At 37.9% G+C, this 17,372-nt stretch overlaps 1 protein-coding gene across 22 annotated transcripts in view; it reads right to left on the minus strand.

Annotated features, from left to right (window-relative positions):
• Positions 1–1,734: 1,734 nt before the first annotated feature.
• Positions 1,735–17,372, minus strand: part of MFF (mitochondrial fission factor) — a 43,533-nt gene continuing 27,895 nt past the window's right edge. For 9 of the 22 annotated variants that reach the window (XM_043992761.1, XM_043992760.1, XM_043992753.1 and 6 more), the window contains 4 exons: positions 12,325–12,357; positions 10,664–10,720; positions 5,964–6,048; positions 3,498–4,231 (listed from right to left, as the gene is read on the minus strand). In XM_043992761.1, the coding sequence (XP_043848696.1) occupies positions 4,100–4,231; positions 5,964–6,048; positions 10,664–10,720; positions 12,325–12,357 (307 nt within the window). In that variant the 3' untranslated portion in view covers positions 3,498–4,099. Of the gene's footprint in view, positions 3,085–3,497; positions 4,232–5,963; positions 6,049–10,663; positions 10,721–12,324; positions 12,358–17,372 lie in introns of those variants that run through there. The other 13 variants (XM_043992772.1, XM_043992766.1, XM_043992771.1 and 10 more) reach the window with 3 other exon arrangements.

A 17,372-nucleotide genomic window follows, 5' to 3' on the forward strand; every position in this document is an offset into this window, starting at 1 on the left:
TCTCTTTAGGAGCCTAGTAAGGGCTAGTGGAGTTTTTTCTTTGCCTCAGAAACTCAAGATGACAACAGAAAAAAAAAAAAAACCTAACAAAAAACATTAAAAGAAATCTGTTCAATCAAGGCACCTAGCAAGAGAATCCTAGTTTAGGGAACATGAAATCACTATGGTTGGGAGATTCTAGAAACTGGCTAGTTACTAAGTCCCCACTTCACCAGAGGTTTCTCACTTTTTTGAAATTATGTGCCCCCAGGGGCAGCTAGGTGGCGCAGTGGATAAAGCACCGGCCCTGGATTCAGGAGTTCCTGAGTTCAAATCCAGCCTCAGACACTTGACACTTACTAGCTATGTGACCCTGGGCAAGTCACTTAACCCTCATTGCCCCGCCACACACACACACACACACACACACACACACACACACACACACACACACACACACACACACAAAAGGAAAAAAAAAAGTGTGTGCCCCTTCTAGCTTCAAGAGTGACTCTATTCCAGGGGCCCAATTCTACTATTCAAAAAAAAAAAAAAAGATACACCCTTTTCTGTTATTTCCCATGGCAGCTCTCAACCAAAGAGGTCATTTTTCAAAATAAGTGGAGTCACCCTTTTAGAAACATAAAGCGAATACAATACTTTTGTAGCTTGGCTTTTAAGTGGATGACCTAATACTGCTTAGTGCATAGTCATTTCTGTAGAGATCCTGAAACTTGGGATGCCTTGTAAGCTATGCGCATCCTCTCCCCAATGCCAGGATTCCTCATGTTAGGGCCTATAATATGCTTTCTTGCCTAGCTAAATCCCACCTGTTGTTCAAGGCCATCTCATTCTTCCTCTGATTTCCCAAAGGATCAAGTCCGTGTTTGCCATAGGGATGTGTCATGATTTGGCACAGAATTTTACCTTATTACTATCAACTTGACAGTCACATGTGTGTCCCCCTAACTAGACTTCCCCTTGGCTTTTTCTGAACATGTCTACCTAATCAGACTGTCATTTCCTTGAGGGAAAAGCTCACCCCACTTCTTTTGTACTTTCCAAAATACCTAGGCACTTAGTAAGCACGTAATAAATATTTGTTAACCTCAATTTTATATATATAAGAACATTCAGCTTAGCCTTCTGCTTGATGCTCATGAAAATGGCTCCACTTTCATGCCAAAGACACCCAAGAAAGAACGTTTAAAGACAAGAGGGGATTGTTTTATCAGGGGGAAAAGGTCATATCTACTAGCTAGTAGATTCCATGAAATACACTGATAATACACTCTCTACAAAACCCTTCTTCAAAACAGAACTAACTTATAGAAACTTCGTCCTGTGTATCAAGTGACAAAAATCAGCACTTACCATTTGAAGCGGAGACATTTTAAAAAGCATGCACCTGAAAACACTGTGTGTGTATACACACGTTCTATTTAGTTGTAAACATCACTGATTTATAGATTACTACAATATCAGTAACTCACAGGGACTGTTAGATTCTATGTATTGCTAGGATTTCTTCCCCTTTCTTCCTTCTCATTTTGGGTCATGGAAGCAAAAATAGCACGTTTAGTTTTCCTTTTCTAGTATCAGTACAGTGCTAAATATGGGGAAAAGCCTAGTAAATACTTTTCAAAAGAGCATTTGGCACAGTGGATAGAACACTGGGCCCGAGGTCAGGAAGACTCACCCTTGAGAGTTCAAATCTGGCCCGAGACGCTTATTAGTTGTGTGACCCTGGGCAAGCTACTTAACCTGGTTTCCCTCAATTTCCTCCTCAGTAAAAATGAGCTAGAAGTAAATGGCAAACGACTCCATTATCTTTGCCAAGAAAACCCCAAATGGGGTTGTGAAGAGTTGGAACATCACCATCTTTAAGCCCCTGTATTTCAGGACCATGAAATTCATTATCTTCACGCTTAAGACCTTTTATTCTTTTCAGAGGGATTAGAATTTCAAAGTTTCCACTTTGATCACTTTGATGCTCAGCCGGTTGAACTGTTTATATATACAAAACGATGAAACCACTGCACTTGTATTTAGATTACAGATGTGGTTTATTGCATCCTATTTGATGACAAACAGCAGTGACTTTTCTTGGTACTACCAGAGCCTTGCATGTGACACAAATGATACAAAGGAGTGCTACATGGAACCTACTAGCTGGTAGATATGACATCAGCAAGTGCCTGGGGAACCCTAACTGGTTGAGTCCAACAAAGGGAACGATACAGTTCAGAACTTAGAGAATGAAGTCCAGGTTACAGAGCTCTCAAGTCTTGTCTTCAACCTACTAGCTTCAGATTCCTTACTATAAATGATATTAAGAATGGGCATAAGTGGAAGCCTGAGATACATGAGAGGCACACCTTCACACTCATTGCATATAATTACTAGTACTCTTCAGCAATTTTTAGACTATTTCCAAAAGCAGAGGGAATGATTTTCCACTAATATTAATTATTTCTATTTCAAATAATGAGATACAAATCTTTAGGATCAATACTCCTATTCCAGCTCTCATCCTTTTGGCTTAGCTGGCTACAGTGCATCAAAATACTCTATGTACCCAGGAGAGAAAAGCTCTCTCTTTTTTACTGACAAAATCAATGGCGACGTGTACAACTGCTTTTTGTTGCCAACCCAACCTGCGATTGAGCTAGTAAGAACACAAGGTTGTTGGATACTGAAATGAATCATTCGTCCTGTCATGTAATACAAGTCATACAATTCAATCCGGTAACAGAAGATAATTTTTTGGACCATTAACTTGGTATTACACCTGGGGGACACCCTCCTATCACCTGGTTTCTTTTCTTTGAAAAGGCCTCAACACCAAGGTTCCCTGGTCCTCATCTAGTAGCTCATCCCAAACTCATTGCCTGGAAAGAAGACACCTGACATGTCCGAAGAGAGCTTCTTTTGTTGGCCTCCAATACAGTGAATTCTCAAGGATGTGGGAATCACATCAGTTTCTGAATTAAAAAAGAAAGAAGAGTTGGAGGGAGAGTATTCTCATAAGTGAAGATTCCCAGGAAGAGGTTTCATTGGTGTTCTGCACCCTGTGAGATCAAGGATCTTGGAGGCCATACTCTACTGTGGAACGAAGATACAAAAACAAGAGACTTCTTAATGGAAGATATACAAATAATAAAACTAATCATTATGCTACTGTCGTCCCTAACTGCTGGTTTGAGGGTTCTAAAAGAAAGGAAAAAAAGGTACATAGCCTTCTCCTATGATCGAGAAATCAACTGTCCCATGCAGAGACTCGGAAGACATGATTTGGCATCATATATACTACATATACATTCACAGTAAAAATGTGAAGAAATAAAATTTTTCAAAAGACAAATATTGCTTTAGTTTGACAGTTTATTAAATACACTACATTGGTACCTTTTCCGTAATCTTTTATCACTCACACACGGACTTGCTTAAAAATGTATTTCATAGAAAAACATCTGCAAAATTAAGACTAAATAAGAAAATACATATCACACACACCCTTGGATAATCTGCTGAAATGTTAGCAAGAATTCCTTTAATTTGTTCTGTACATGTGCTTAATGAAGATACTCATGAAATATTATGTGACTTGGTTCTTTTGAATCTGGCACAAGGCTGCGATGTTCAAAGTACTCATGTCAGCTAAAGAAAAGCTGATGCAAAAGTGTCTAATCACAAATGATTTCATCTAACAGTGTTTCAAACACAGGACAAAAACAGACACTACTCTTTTTTACAGATACTTTTGCAAATCCATTTTATAAGCCCTCTCTACTACTCAGAGAATTAGTGTGGCCTGTTCTCACGTAGGCAAGAGAAACAAATCTTTTCAAAAACAAATTTAGGCCTATTTACAAAACATGCAAAAGGAGGTTATTTTAAGGTGGTGTTACTGCAAATATGATTAAAAATAAATACAACCAAGCATTAGAATCTTCCTTCAGTTCTCTAATTCTAGGTTCTTTGTTCTTTCCCAAAGAAATACATTTTCAGTGCATGGATTATCAAACGGCATACAATGCAGAGACAGAAACAAAGAAGTTTGCAAATGCTTTATATGACCAGCTGTTTTGACAAGTATGTTAGAGAGCTGAGGTTACCTCTAGCGGCGAAACCAAAGCCAACTATTAAGTAGCCAGAAAGCTACAGTAATCGAATACATGACCATTTCTCTTTTTGCACGTTCTTTGTTTTCTTCTTCCAGAAGTTGGAGACGTCGATTAAGTTTGATGATCTAATTAAGAAAAAAACCCAAAGTATATTAGTACATGACAAAGTCAAGTTGCTTTACAAAGTGGCATAATGAAAATGTCTTTAAAATTTGTCACAAGTAGATTTCTTCTACAAATACTTACTATAGTGACATTTCCTAAATCAAATCAAACCAAACTTATTCAAAAACAAAATAAAACAAAACAAAAAACCATCTCCTAAAGTCACTCTGTTACTACCTGGACTAGATGCTTCCAAAAGTCCCTTCTAACTCTTAAAACTTTCTCATTCTTAGAACCTTTCCCTTCTCAACTGCTTGCCTAATGTCCTAATTTTCACTCCTTACTGGTTGGCTTAGGGAATGGTTGCAACCTGAAATTCTAAAACGAATTCACATTGATAGAAGGGCACCACATTCTAAGGAGATGGTAGGGAACAATGGAGAAGGTCGAATTTAGAGTCAGAGAAGCTCAGTTCGAATCCAGGCTTTGCTTACTAGGTCTCCCTTGTTGTCCCATCTCTTGTGAGGTTCCTTCTACCCTTAAATCTAGGATTCTATTTATAAAGTTAAACTGCTATCATCCCACCCACATCTCTCCAACATATATACATGAAGATGACAGCCAAATTCCTCATGGAAATGGCTGTATTTTCTGTAGCATTTTGAGAAAGACCTCATGGAAACAGCACTTGAGTTGAGTTTTGAAAGTGACAAGGTTTTGGGGGCGGTTAGGTGGAGCAGTGGATAAGCACTGGCCCTGGATTCAGGAGGACCTGAGTTCAAATCCGGCCCCAGACACTTGACAATTACTAGCTGTGTGACCCTGGGCAAGTCACTTAACCCCCATTGCCCCGCCAAAAAACAAAAAAAACAAAAAACAAGAAAGTGACAAGGTTTCTAAGGGATGGAGATAAGGAAGGAGTGATTTTCAGGCATGGGGTCCGTGGAAGGGAACGGAGACGGGAGATGGAGGTTGTGTGTGAAGAACAAGATACTCATTGGGTTGGAGTGCAGAGTACAGTGTAGAATAGGGTTGGAGAAGTGGGTTAGTGTCAAGTTGTGAAAAGTTTTAAATGCTAAACTGAGAAACTCGTCAATGCCTGTAACTTAAGAGCCTTTGAGTGACGTCAGGGGCATGCCCAGGGTCACATAGCAAGTCTTCCTGATTCCAAGACCAGTACACTACACACCAAGATGCCTAACATAACTTTCTCTTTCTTGTTCAGTCATGTCTAACTCTTTGTGATCCCAAGAACTGCATACCGATGCTGGCCATGGGGTTTTCTCGGCAAAGACACTGGTGTGGTTTGCTATTTCCTTCTCCAGGGTGTTCCCACTTTAAAGATGACAAACTGAGGCAAATGGGAAGACCCGACTTCAAATATGGCCTCACTAGCTGTTTGACCCTGGAAAAGTTATTGAACTCCCATTTGCCATTGACTCAAATCACCTCATTTTACAGATCAGAAAACAAGATATTCAGAGGTCAAAATAACCTGCATAGCATTGCCAGGGAGTAAGGGTCTAATCCTGGGCTCTTTCTCTACATCACTTTGTTCAGAAAAAACTTGAAATAATTTGTCCATTTTCCTCCTAATATGTCAATTGGGCATAGAGGTAGATAGGATGATACATCCAATTTCAAAGCTGTTGGGAGTCAAGGAAATTTTAACACATCTACAATCTCAAATCAAAGCATAAACACTTATCAAACTCGTTAGCCAGAAAATCTTCACTAGTGTTTTTCAAATACCTGACGTCTTAGGGAAGCAGCATCTACAACAGTCACATCATCTGGTGTTCCTTCAATTGCCGCGTCCAAAGTTGAAAGACCATATCTGGTAAGAACAAACAGAAAGAGAGTTTAGGAATACAAAAGAAAATATTATTAACAATGTGCCAAAGACATGCAATGGACTTTAAAATGTTGACAAAAGAACTTCACAATTTGGAGTAGTTATGGACTACACAAGCTGAACTTATACCAATGTTGTGAAATGACAAAGGAGTTCGGGTTGGCAGCTATCTAGAAGACAGGCATGGGACATGAAGAATAAAGAAGAGATACCTGTAAATACAAAGAAGCATAGACCCAGACTGAGTTAAGATCATTTTGAAACAGAGGAGAGAGAAATGGAATTTAGTCTGATGCCAAAAAGAGCTGCAGGCTGAAAAAGGTTTGTAAAACCTGCTTTAAATTCCAGATAGATGGATGTTTGCAAGCTTTCACTTCCATCCACAGTTATCAGCTACAGGCTGGCATGGAAACAAACAATAAACACCCTATTCTGTCTGCTCCCCAGGGAAAAATAACTCGTTTCTTAAAAAGTATTAACTCCTTAGTTTGTAAATGTCTCTGACTTTTGTCAGTCTGGGTGAAAACCAAACATCTTTTTTTCATGTAGTAGTCATACTCATGTAAAGCAGAACTTTGTCTTACAGTGGAACCAGAAGCTGAGTCCTTCTGGTTTCTCCAACCACCCCTGCCACCTGCTATTTCGACCCAGTACAGTGACTGTTCTCTCCCTTTCCAGTTTCTAGCCTCCACCTTCTGTAATCTCCCACAGGAGGGCAGTTTCCCTTCAAAGACTAATCCTTATTTTCATGTCCCAAACACATGTGCATAAGTACTTGTGTGACTTTAGTATATAAGGTATGTGCACATGAGCAGATTCATGGTGTCCCCAAAACCTTACTGAAGTCTGAAGTTACAGAAACATAAAAGATGTAGGCTAAAGTATCAAACTGCACCAAGGCTTCTGGGGCCTGCCCGAGTAAGAGGGCAATGCAGGCAAATCCTGGAATTTCCTTTCTAAAGACACACAAAGATGAAATTTAAAAATGAATGATATGTGCAACCTTAAGAACTAAAGTTATAAGTGGTACTGATAGGAGCCAACCTGCTCTGCAGAGACATACAACTTGCCATTCCAAAACAAAAGACAGAAATGAGTTGTAACATTCTGACTTTTAAAATATGTCCCCATTAAAACAAAGAAAATTACAACAAAAAGAAACAAACTGTGTATAGACAATTTTTTTTTTTGGAGTGAGGTACAACAGTAAAATAAAAACTGGTGGTACTGATTTAAATGGAATTTTGTTGGCTTTTTTTTCCTGTACCACAATAAACTTCAATTACTTGGAAAAATCAGAGGCTGCCTTGTTCTGGTTAATTGAATTTTCCAGATAACTGGGCCAAATCTTTTTTTGTTTCAAATCTTCCTAAGATGTCCTTGCTTGCCTTTGTGCATTGGGTGAAGGGAATGCAATTTAATTTTTATTGTACATTTTATCTTACGTAACATTAGTGATCAAGATATAGTGCAATAGAAGCCAGGTCCTAAAAGAAAGAAAATGCTGGTCTTGAAGCTAGGAAGGCCTGGATTCCAATCCTACCTCTGACACAATGGCTTGTGGGACCATGGACAAGTCAATTAACCTGAGTTTTCTAGGCCTATCTCTGAGACCAGAAGTTGGAAAGAAGTTGCTAAGCTGCACTGGTGGAAGGAATTTCCTTACCTGGGGATTTTCTACACTAATTAAATAATAAATCTTGTCATGGACCTAGAGCCAGAGTCCCCAGCTTCCCAGGGACTCCAGTTTCCTCGTCTATTTAGGGAAGGGACTGAATGAACGACCTAGCTGAGACGTGCCAGGCCATCAGGAGGAAGCAGAGAAGAGCGCTAGCCTTGGGAGTTGGGTCTGGGTTTCAATACAGACCCTGACACTTATGAGCTAACCTTATCAGGGACAAGTCACTTATACCCACTGAGTCTTGGTTTTGTCATCTGCAAAGAGAATATTGATAATACCTGTAATATCTACTGCACAGGGAAGTGGTGAGGGACAACGAAACCATGATGTACAACACTGACAAAGTGAAAGTTCTATATGAAGGTCAGGCATTAGGACATAGGATTCCTTTCCAAAATTAAATTCTATGCTCCTCTAACTCCATAAGTCACATACAGACAAGCAAGCTAAACAACTGAATAAGTTTTGAAAAATCAATTTCCGTTTAATCCTGGCCCAAGAGACAGAGGTTCCAGCTTCCCAGGGCTTTAGTTTCCTCTCTCAAGAGAAGAGGCTGAACTGGATGGATGAGACACTTGCAAGGCAACAGGAGTAAGCAGAGAAGAGCACTATCCTTGGGAGTGGGGCGTGACTTTAAACACAGACCCTGACACTATTTTACCAGGGGCAAGTCACAGAATATCAAACAAACAAAACTGGAAAAGGAGTGGGCTAAAAATCCATATGGCTACTGACTTCTCCCACACACTATCACCACCAATACTGCATTATTCTCCTGTTATCACATATAGCAGGATTTTGAGAAAACAAGATATGGACACACTAATGTACAAAAATGCCTGAAAAGTCCCAGATAATATCAAAAAGGGCACATACACTTATACTACAGTTGGAAAAGTTAAATGTGCAGAACAGAAATAGTTAAAAGAGAGGCACTCAATTTTCTAAGCCTTGCATAAACTGTCAGGTAAAGTTTGGGGGTAGCCAAGTGGTACAGTAGATAGAATGCTAAGCCTGAAGTCAGGAAGATTCATCTTTGCGAGTTCAAACCTAGCCTCAGACACTTCCTAGCTGTGTGAACCTGGGCAAGTTACTTAATCTGATTTGTCTCAGTTTCTTCCTCTGTAAAATGAGCAGAAGGAAATGGCAAACTACTCCAGTATCTTTGTCAAGAAATTTCCAAATTGGGGTCATGAAGAGTTGGATATGACTGAAAAATGACTGAATAAAGTTTAACTGTCAAAGAAATCTAAGCAAGTAAAAAAAAAATCTGACAAATCTCAAAGAAACTTGCAATGGGCAAGTGTCTGTTCTGGGGTTCTTAATCTTGTTTTGTTATGGCAGTCTGGGCAAGCTGATGAATATTGTTCTTTAAATTCACAGAATATGATACATAAGATTACAAAGGACATCCATCATGTTAAAATAATTATAAAATTATTAATAAATTTACAGCCTCCAGGTTAAAAACGTCCTGGTTTCCAAAACACCTTACCTTTTTAACTGAGGTTTGCATGACTTGAAATTGAAAATTATAAGAAAGCAGAGTCAAAACACTGTTGGCTAACACAGTCTGAAAAGACTTATAGGGAAAGGTAAATGGTCATAGAACAAAAATGAGGAAACTGTCATGAATTTAATTACCTTAGTAAGAAGAAAAAATCAAGTAGTTCAATAATGCCCCATTTGTCAATACTTCCCCTTGGGAAGGGGGTGTCTTGCTCCTCCCAGTAGAATGTAAGGCAGGAGCTATTTTGCTTTGGTGTCCCTGATGCTGTCCCACATTTATTTTTGGTCTGCACCTGTGATTCATTGACATAGGGAAGGCAGGACAGGCAGGCAGAGACAGGATGTGATCTGCATTACTGAAGGGAATCTTTATATCCATGAGATCACAGAGTCCCTGATGTATTTGAATGTTTGATTCGGACACAAAGATGTAGAGAACCAATGACAACAGGTTCATGTATGTAAAAGCTATGTAAAATCCCACCAATGGGAGGGAAAAACAGTTTTGAATTACATATGGAACAGCTGAATTTAGAAATTAAAATCAGTCACTTAAAAAAGTTTAATTAGGCTATCAACTTTTATTTCCGCAAATTCAAAATGATTCCTTAGAGACCTAATGCACTTAAGGACCAGATCTGTGCTAAGAGGAATCACCATTAATGTGCAACAATGGTGGTGCAGGAGGAGGGCTGGTCATCAGACCTGGGCCTGAGCAATGGCTCTGTAACTAACTCCGTGTTTGCCTTTCGGCTGCTCCCTTCTATTCTCTCCTGACCTCAGGGTTCTTCATCAACAACATGAGGAATTTGGCTTAGAGCAGCGGTTCTGTCTTTTTCTACCGTGGATCCCTGGTGGGGCCAGTAGGACCCTTTCTCAGCAGAGTGTTCTTAAATGCAAAAATGAAACATGGAGGGTGACTAAAGAACCTAGATGAGAAACACCGAGATATGACGATGAGTATCTCTATCTCTATCTGGTTCACGGATGCTAGGTTAAGAACCCCTGGTCCAAATGGCATTCAAGGTCTCTCCTGCTTCTGCAGTTTTATGAGTCTATGATTGTGGTTTTCCTATGCCCTTTTTTTCCTTCAGTATAAGTGGGTATCCCAGGTTGTCTTTCTCAGGCAGATTAAACTTAGGAAAGCTCACTGAAAGTAAAAGTGACTGAAGTTTTAATTGTAGAGCTTAAGAAATTACCTGATACACAGATGCCAGAATGTCATGAGGAGTAAAAGTATTTCTACTAGGGGTAACAATCATAAAAGTGAAAATTAAAGAAATCCAAGGTATATTAGAAACTTCAACAGTTAAGGTATTTGAAATTTCATGGACCTATAGAGACCAAACTTTAGCTATTTATTTACCCGATCGGCAAAAAAGGCTCAAGGAGGACACCCCAGTTTACCTGATGTCATGATGAGGGTTAGAAGTGGCAGCTGCGGACCCCCCACGTAACACTGGCCTAAAGCAGGGTTTGGCAGGAAGTAGGCACGAGACAGATCAGGAAACAGAGAGGAAGTAAGGAAAAACACAAAAGCGGGAAAAAAACAGGACAAAGAGAAATGTCAAATATATTCGATTATATTGTATAATATTTCAATACAATATAATATTACCTAAAATAATTTTAAACAAGTCTATTTTAAATGCCTTCCTTTTTACATTTCTCAACAAATAAAATTAAGTTGATAACCCCCTAATTATATATACACACGCTGCTGTGACAAAACAGTATTCACAATGTAAGTCTGTCATTTAAACTTGATGAAACTCAAGGGCAAGTTGACTAAAAAGTCCTTTTGAATTTCTCTCTCTTTTTTAATCAAGAGAAACTGCAAAAATATGTCTCAGGATCAATTAGTTGCACCTGCATGATCATGGTTGCTCATCTGATCCAATATGAGTCCCACTATGTTAAATCATAATTGTAATTTTCAACTAACGTTTCCCATGGTTCCCTTCCCTCCCTCCCCTTGGCTCCTTTATCTCAGTTTTGGACTTGTATACTTCATTTTGGGGGGTTATATTTAAATAACAAAATCACCCACTAAATATGAAAGACCTTCAGTTTTAAGAGCAGAGATCCATCTCTCAGTTCTGGAGCAAAAAAGGTCACTGGGGGATACTGGGCTTTAGAAGCAAAGCAGGAGCAGGAGCAGGTGAGGCAGCATGCAAAACTCCAAAACTGAACTTTACTCTCCAGAGACAACCAGGACTGACATACAGGGCTGCAGACAATGGAGGCTAAGGGGCAGTGGAAAACTGTGTGGGGAATTGAGCTCAGGGACTAAATACAACTGACTTGGTTCCAGCTGGGAGAATCAGTTCACCACTCAGCCAAGGATTAATGCCTTTCTCACAAAATTAAAAGTGCTGGAAGGCCATTAAGCAACTCTCCCAAAAGTAGTCAGCAAAGTTTACTGAAACAGAAGGGGAAGAGTAGAAGAGAAGAGAAATTCTTGTGTTGTTTTTGGTTGGTGTAACTTAATTACATGTACCATCAGGTGCTGTCTGATTCTGTATTTCTTATCCATAATAAATATTTTAATATCCTTTGTAGTTCTCTCCTCCAGAAGTTAGCAAGGTTCACAGGGGTTTGGGTCACAGCATTAATTCATTCTCATCAAACGTGACCCGAAAATCCAACAATCTTAATGTTTGTTTTTTTCTAAAGGCAGCACAAAAGTATCTATCCTAGGCTAAAGATTCAGGGTTTTGAGTTGAAATGCTAAAGTACTTTTGGGGAGGCTCATGAAACTTGTATTTTGTTAGTTAAGTCAAGGGAGAAGTAAAATTGTATCTTAAAAATTTGTGACCTATTTTAAACCCTGTATAATTCTAATCAAAATTATTACTGAAACACCATCCAGAATATGCTAGTACTGCAGGTGTTATATAAATGTTAGCAGAAGCCACTGTTGTTCCTCATGTTATGACAACAGATGAGGGTTTGAGATTTGAAAGCATACTTGTATTCAAACATATCTGCCGCATGAACAGTATCAAAGTCACTTCCGCCACAAAGATTTCCATTCTATAATGCATAGCCAAGAAGCCAAAGGTTACCTTTCACATCGCATTTCATTTTGTCTTCTCAAACTGGTAATTATAATATAAAGGCAAATTAGATAGGCATCTGGGAGAGTTACATATATACACACCATTTTCTCTTATGAAGCAGTGGAATTCTAGTTTCCTTAATAGGTAGCCTTTAATGTTGAATATTTTTTCCTAAAGCTTACTGTAACTAGAATGTTAACTATATTCTGTGGCAACTGGCAAAATGGGTGGTAGTACCAATATAAAAGTTTATGTTGTTAACAACATGCTGCCTAGTAGAGAAAAACTATCAGATAAACACACCTGTAGTCAGCCCTACCGAAAAGATTATTTGGGTCAAGATGTTTCTTTTATATAGCTATGTAAATTGCTATAGCAAGATTTTGAATGGTAGAGCAGAAACAAACAATTTTACAGAGGCACAATTATATAATTCAAATGAAGGGAAGAGTGTCAATTACAACTTTGTGTTTCCCACCATATATTTGTGTGTGTTTGTGTATTTTAAAAAGTTGCTGGGGAAAAAAACCATAGATACATTTGGAGGCTTGCTAACTATTACAATGCCTTTTTACTATGGTTTAAATAATATTCTTATATTAAAATGGAATTTTTTTCTTTAAAGTATCAATAATTTTTACACTGGAAGGATACTTTAAAAAAAAGCTTGCTAGCTTAATGACAAAATTATTTCAATACTAATTTGTTTTCCAAGGTTAAGACAGGTGAGGTTCTGTTAGTTTACTTCAAATTGTACACAGAAATAACTAGATTTGTAAATGTAATATGAACAAAACTGTGGTCATCAGTAGGTAACTTCTTGTAATCAATGACTTAAAGGACCAAAAGATAAGAACTGAACAGTGTTTGAGATACCTCATCTGATCAAGGACTATGCCAAAATGGCTCATGTCCTGGGGATACTAGGTCTTGCTGCACAAACCACCCTTCTGAATGAGTCTTGTGGAAATTCTTCACCAGCTGCACACATATCTGTGTTAAAAGAGTGTTTCAAACAAGTGGCTCAAGAAGCCAGCTCTTTTGTGGCCCTAAGGGTACTGATTTGATCACTCTTAGGGTAACACTTAATGGTAAGTGTGATATGTCACATCAGTTAGTCAAGTAGAAAAACCATGGAGATTTTCTATCATCTATGTATGCGTGCGTGCGTGTGCGTGTGTGTGTGTGTGTACATTCATTTGAATAATTTAAAATTATAAGCCAATGACCCACCATCAAATAACACTAAACATATGAAATGAAGATTACGATCCATTCCTCTATTAGATAATCTGGAAGTGATAGAATTTAAATTCAATTCTAACTCAATGGCCCTTAATACATGTACCTTATTTCCGCATGCTAAAATTCCAAGATTCATAGGTCAAGATTTCTAAAACAAAATGAGCTTGAGTGGCAGGAGACATCAAATTGGAAAACAATTCAACCTACCTAAAATAATTCAAAATTTGCTTTAATTTGTGTGTGATAATGTTCATTTTAAGAATAAATTATATTATTTTATCGATTACCAAATGCATAATAGGAATAGCATTAAAGGGACACTGCCAAATTGCTGTAAATATCTTTGCTAAATTGATGTGAATAAATATTTCCAGAATTTGTTTTTTTTTAAATGATCTGAATTTTCATTGTACAATTACAAGGTCAAGAGGCAAAGCAAAACTGATCTATTTTCATTATCCATTCTGAAGAGCCAAAAAAGTAATCAGTGATAAATTTGAATTGTTAATTTAAAAAACAAAACAGTGTCCTTTTAATAAAAAAAAAAGGCCATTATGCCAAGTCATTATGATACAATTATAAGAATGCTGACAGAAAAGCTGATTGGAGGGGGGAAAAAACCCCACACCCAGAAACTCAATAGTAGAATAGTTCTAGCTTCACTTAAAAATGCTCTTTCTGAAGGGGATAGGACCAAAGTTAAAAGATACCCTATTAAACCCAAGAGCCAAAATTAATGAAGGAAAAAAAGTTATCCTATAGAATAATGAAGAAAAAGCATTTGAACCTGTATAAGCAGCATTATTTTGTAATCATGCAGGTAAATAATTATCCAAATTTCACATTCCTATTTTCTTTTTTTAGTGAGGCAATTGGGATTAAGTGACTTGCCCAGGGTCACACAGCTAGTAAGTGTTAAGTGTCTGAGGCCAGATTTGAACTCAGGTACTCCTGACTCCAGGGCCGGTGCTCTATCCTCTGCGCCACCTAGCTGCCCCCCTATTTTTTAATTTCTAAGAAATCATGCTATGAGGGTCCTGTAAGAGGAATTTATTTACTGCTGCTAACTAAGAATAAGGCTTATCCAACATGTAGAATTTAAGAGATTTGAATACAACATTAAACTTTTCCTAAAGAAAGCATTCACTGAGAGACTGTATACTTAGGATGAGAATCTATCATTAGATGCTGAGGTAATAAATATCTTGTGATAAGTCTAGGAGACCAGATAGTGTCATTATTGACATAATTAATCCATGAATAATTAAAAATGATCTACATTATACACACTTGTTGTGCCCGAAGTGGTTAAGGACAGATTAAGATAGCTTTTGCCCAGAAAGACAACTCTGAAATAAAATTTAGGGTATCTAAAAATTGATAAAGGGCTTCAAGTGGCTTACATGATACACAAATTCAAGTGATGTATTGGTCTAGTCAAAATTCTGAAGCTGCACCAGTGAACCTGATGAAAATTCTTTCCACCTAATAAATGGAGATATAATTACTGGTTTAGTTACACTAAAGTGACCTTTCCAGGAAATAGCCTATTTATTTCAATCTTGCTGGAATTTTATTATAATTTAATACAATTAGGGCTATGGGACTTGGATTTTTTTTAAAGTATTCATGAATAGTCATTACAATATGACTCATTATACTGGAATTTAGTACCACCCACGCTAAACAGTAAAACCCCTGACAGTGCCATGGATATACACAATAACTACAGGCCAGAGAAATATTCGCACTCAGTGCACATGTAATATACTAGCCTTGAGTACCTTTGGTTCATGTTCTTTAAACTGAGGAATTCTAGGCCACTACAGATAGGTGAGGCTACTTAGGAAGAGTTCTGTGCCATTTTACATTTAAGAAAATTCCTATTAGGGGACAGAATGACTCTAGAAAAGTCTCTGGACTTCCAGACTGTACAAGAGAATCCCCCAATCCATAAGCAGCCTCCAGAATCACTGTACCATCTATCTCTGCAGGCCCAGTCTGGCATCCCTTCTACAAGAGGGGAAGAGATCCCAGAGAGCTCTTCCTAGGGTCTAAAGTTATGGGCAAAGCCACCTGTTACTTGATCACACCAAGAGAATAGCTCTTGTATCACTGTCTTATCTATGTGTCCACACTGTGGTAAAAAGTGGCAAAAGTCCTTTCACAATAAACCATACAGAATAATACACATACATTTTATGTGTGATCTCTTAGGAAAGGGATTGATGAATATCTTTTTAAGTAAAGACCAGTTACGTTATCAGGTCTTCATAAAATTAAGTTAAAATTGCAGTTGCACGATTAAGCAAAATTTTTTCAATTTTGCTTTATTGCTATAAATTATATATATAAAATATATATTGTCTATAAATATACATATCATCTATAAGAGCAGTCTAGAAAACTACACGTCATTTATTTTTCTACTGAAGATACTGTATTACAACACAGAAAAGCACATTTCATAGTACACTTAAAAGCACCTTGGGGAAGTAATCTGAATCTAAATCTCAGTTTCCACATCTCTACAATGGAGTTTCAAGATAACTAAAATTAATTCTATCCTAGAGTGGTGAAGGGGAAAATACTCTGGAACTCAAAATTCTATATAATTGTGAGCTTTTATTAAAGATGTTAAGAGGTGATGTCACATCACTAGTAGATAAAGAGCTGGCCTCAAAGTCAGAAAGACTGGGTACAAAAACCCATGTCTTAAAATAACCTAGAAGGAATAAATTGGCAGAGTAATAACTGACTTGCATCAGTAAAGACTTTACTCACTGGGCCTTCCCTAATGAAGGCATGATCTTCTCCCTCACTTTCCTATACCCCAGATAAAGAGAATTAGCAAAAACCACTGGCCATAAAATTATTATGCTTTTAAAGAAATACTTTTTTTTTGGCGGGGCAATCAGGGTTAAGTGACTGGCTCAGGGTCACACAGTCAAGTGTCTGAGGCTGGATTTGGACTCAGGTGCTCCTGAATTCAAGGCTAGTGCTTTATCCACTGCTCCACCTAGCTGTCCCAAGAAATACTCAATAGAGCTTTAAATGTGGTGCTGCCAATGTCAAAAGGAGTGCTAACTTTGTAGTGTAATGCACCATTTGAGTAAGGTGGGGGGAGAAAAAGCACAGTAAGATTTTACCACCTACAGTATCATGTTTTACATGATTGGGAGTAAACACAAGTTTAAACGGAGTCAATATTTGTTTATAACACATATCAAAATCTCCTAGAGTTTTGTAAATAAGCTGACATGCCTATGTATAAAATCCCAGATGCTTCAAATCACATCTCTGTGATTAGAAAGAAAAAGCCAACATTTCTCTTATGTAAAACAATAATACATGACAAAATTTAACCAACATTACTTTGGAGAAATGTTTGCATGAACCTTCTTCTAATGAGCTTTTAGTATGATATAGGAATAAGAATGGAGTGACCAGCCTCCAATTCTGGCTTTGTGACATGCTTAAATGGGGAAACTACTTCAACTCCCTGAGCCTCGGTTCCTCCCCTGTAAAAACTCTACCACTATAACTAGACCATGTCTAAGGGTCCTTCATAGAATAAATCCTATGAGCCTGGGGAGGCCAATCTTATTTGTATGAATAAGAACAACTAGTTATCTCTAGGCATATCCAATGTCAAGTATTCAGAATAAGTGAATTAAACCTTTAAAAAAAACCTCTTCATTCTCTGTGGTAAGAAGCTAACTACTGTGCTTTTCCAAGGGGAAGAATTAGATAACACAACCTCAAGAAATGTGAATTTTGGACAATAAGTTAAGAACACTGAAAGCAAA

The sequence above is a fragment of the Dromiciops gliroides genome, chromosome 3, assembly GCF_019393635.1.
Source record: "Dromiciops gliroides isolate mDroGli1 chromosome 3, mDroGli1.pri, whole genome shotgun sequence".
Classification (NCBI taxonomy): Eukaryota; Metazoa; Chordata; class Mammalia; order Microbiotheria; family Microbiotheriidae; genus Dromiciops; species Dromiciops gliroides.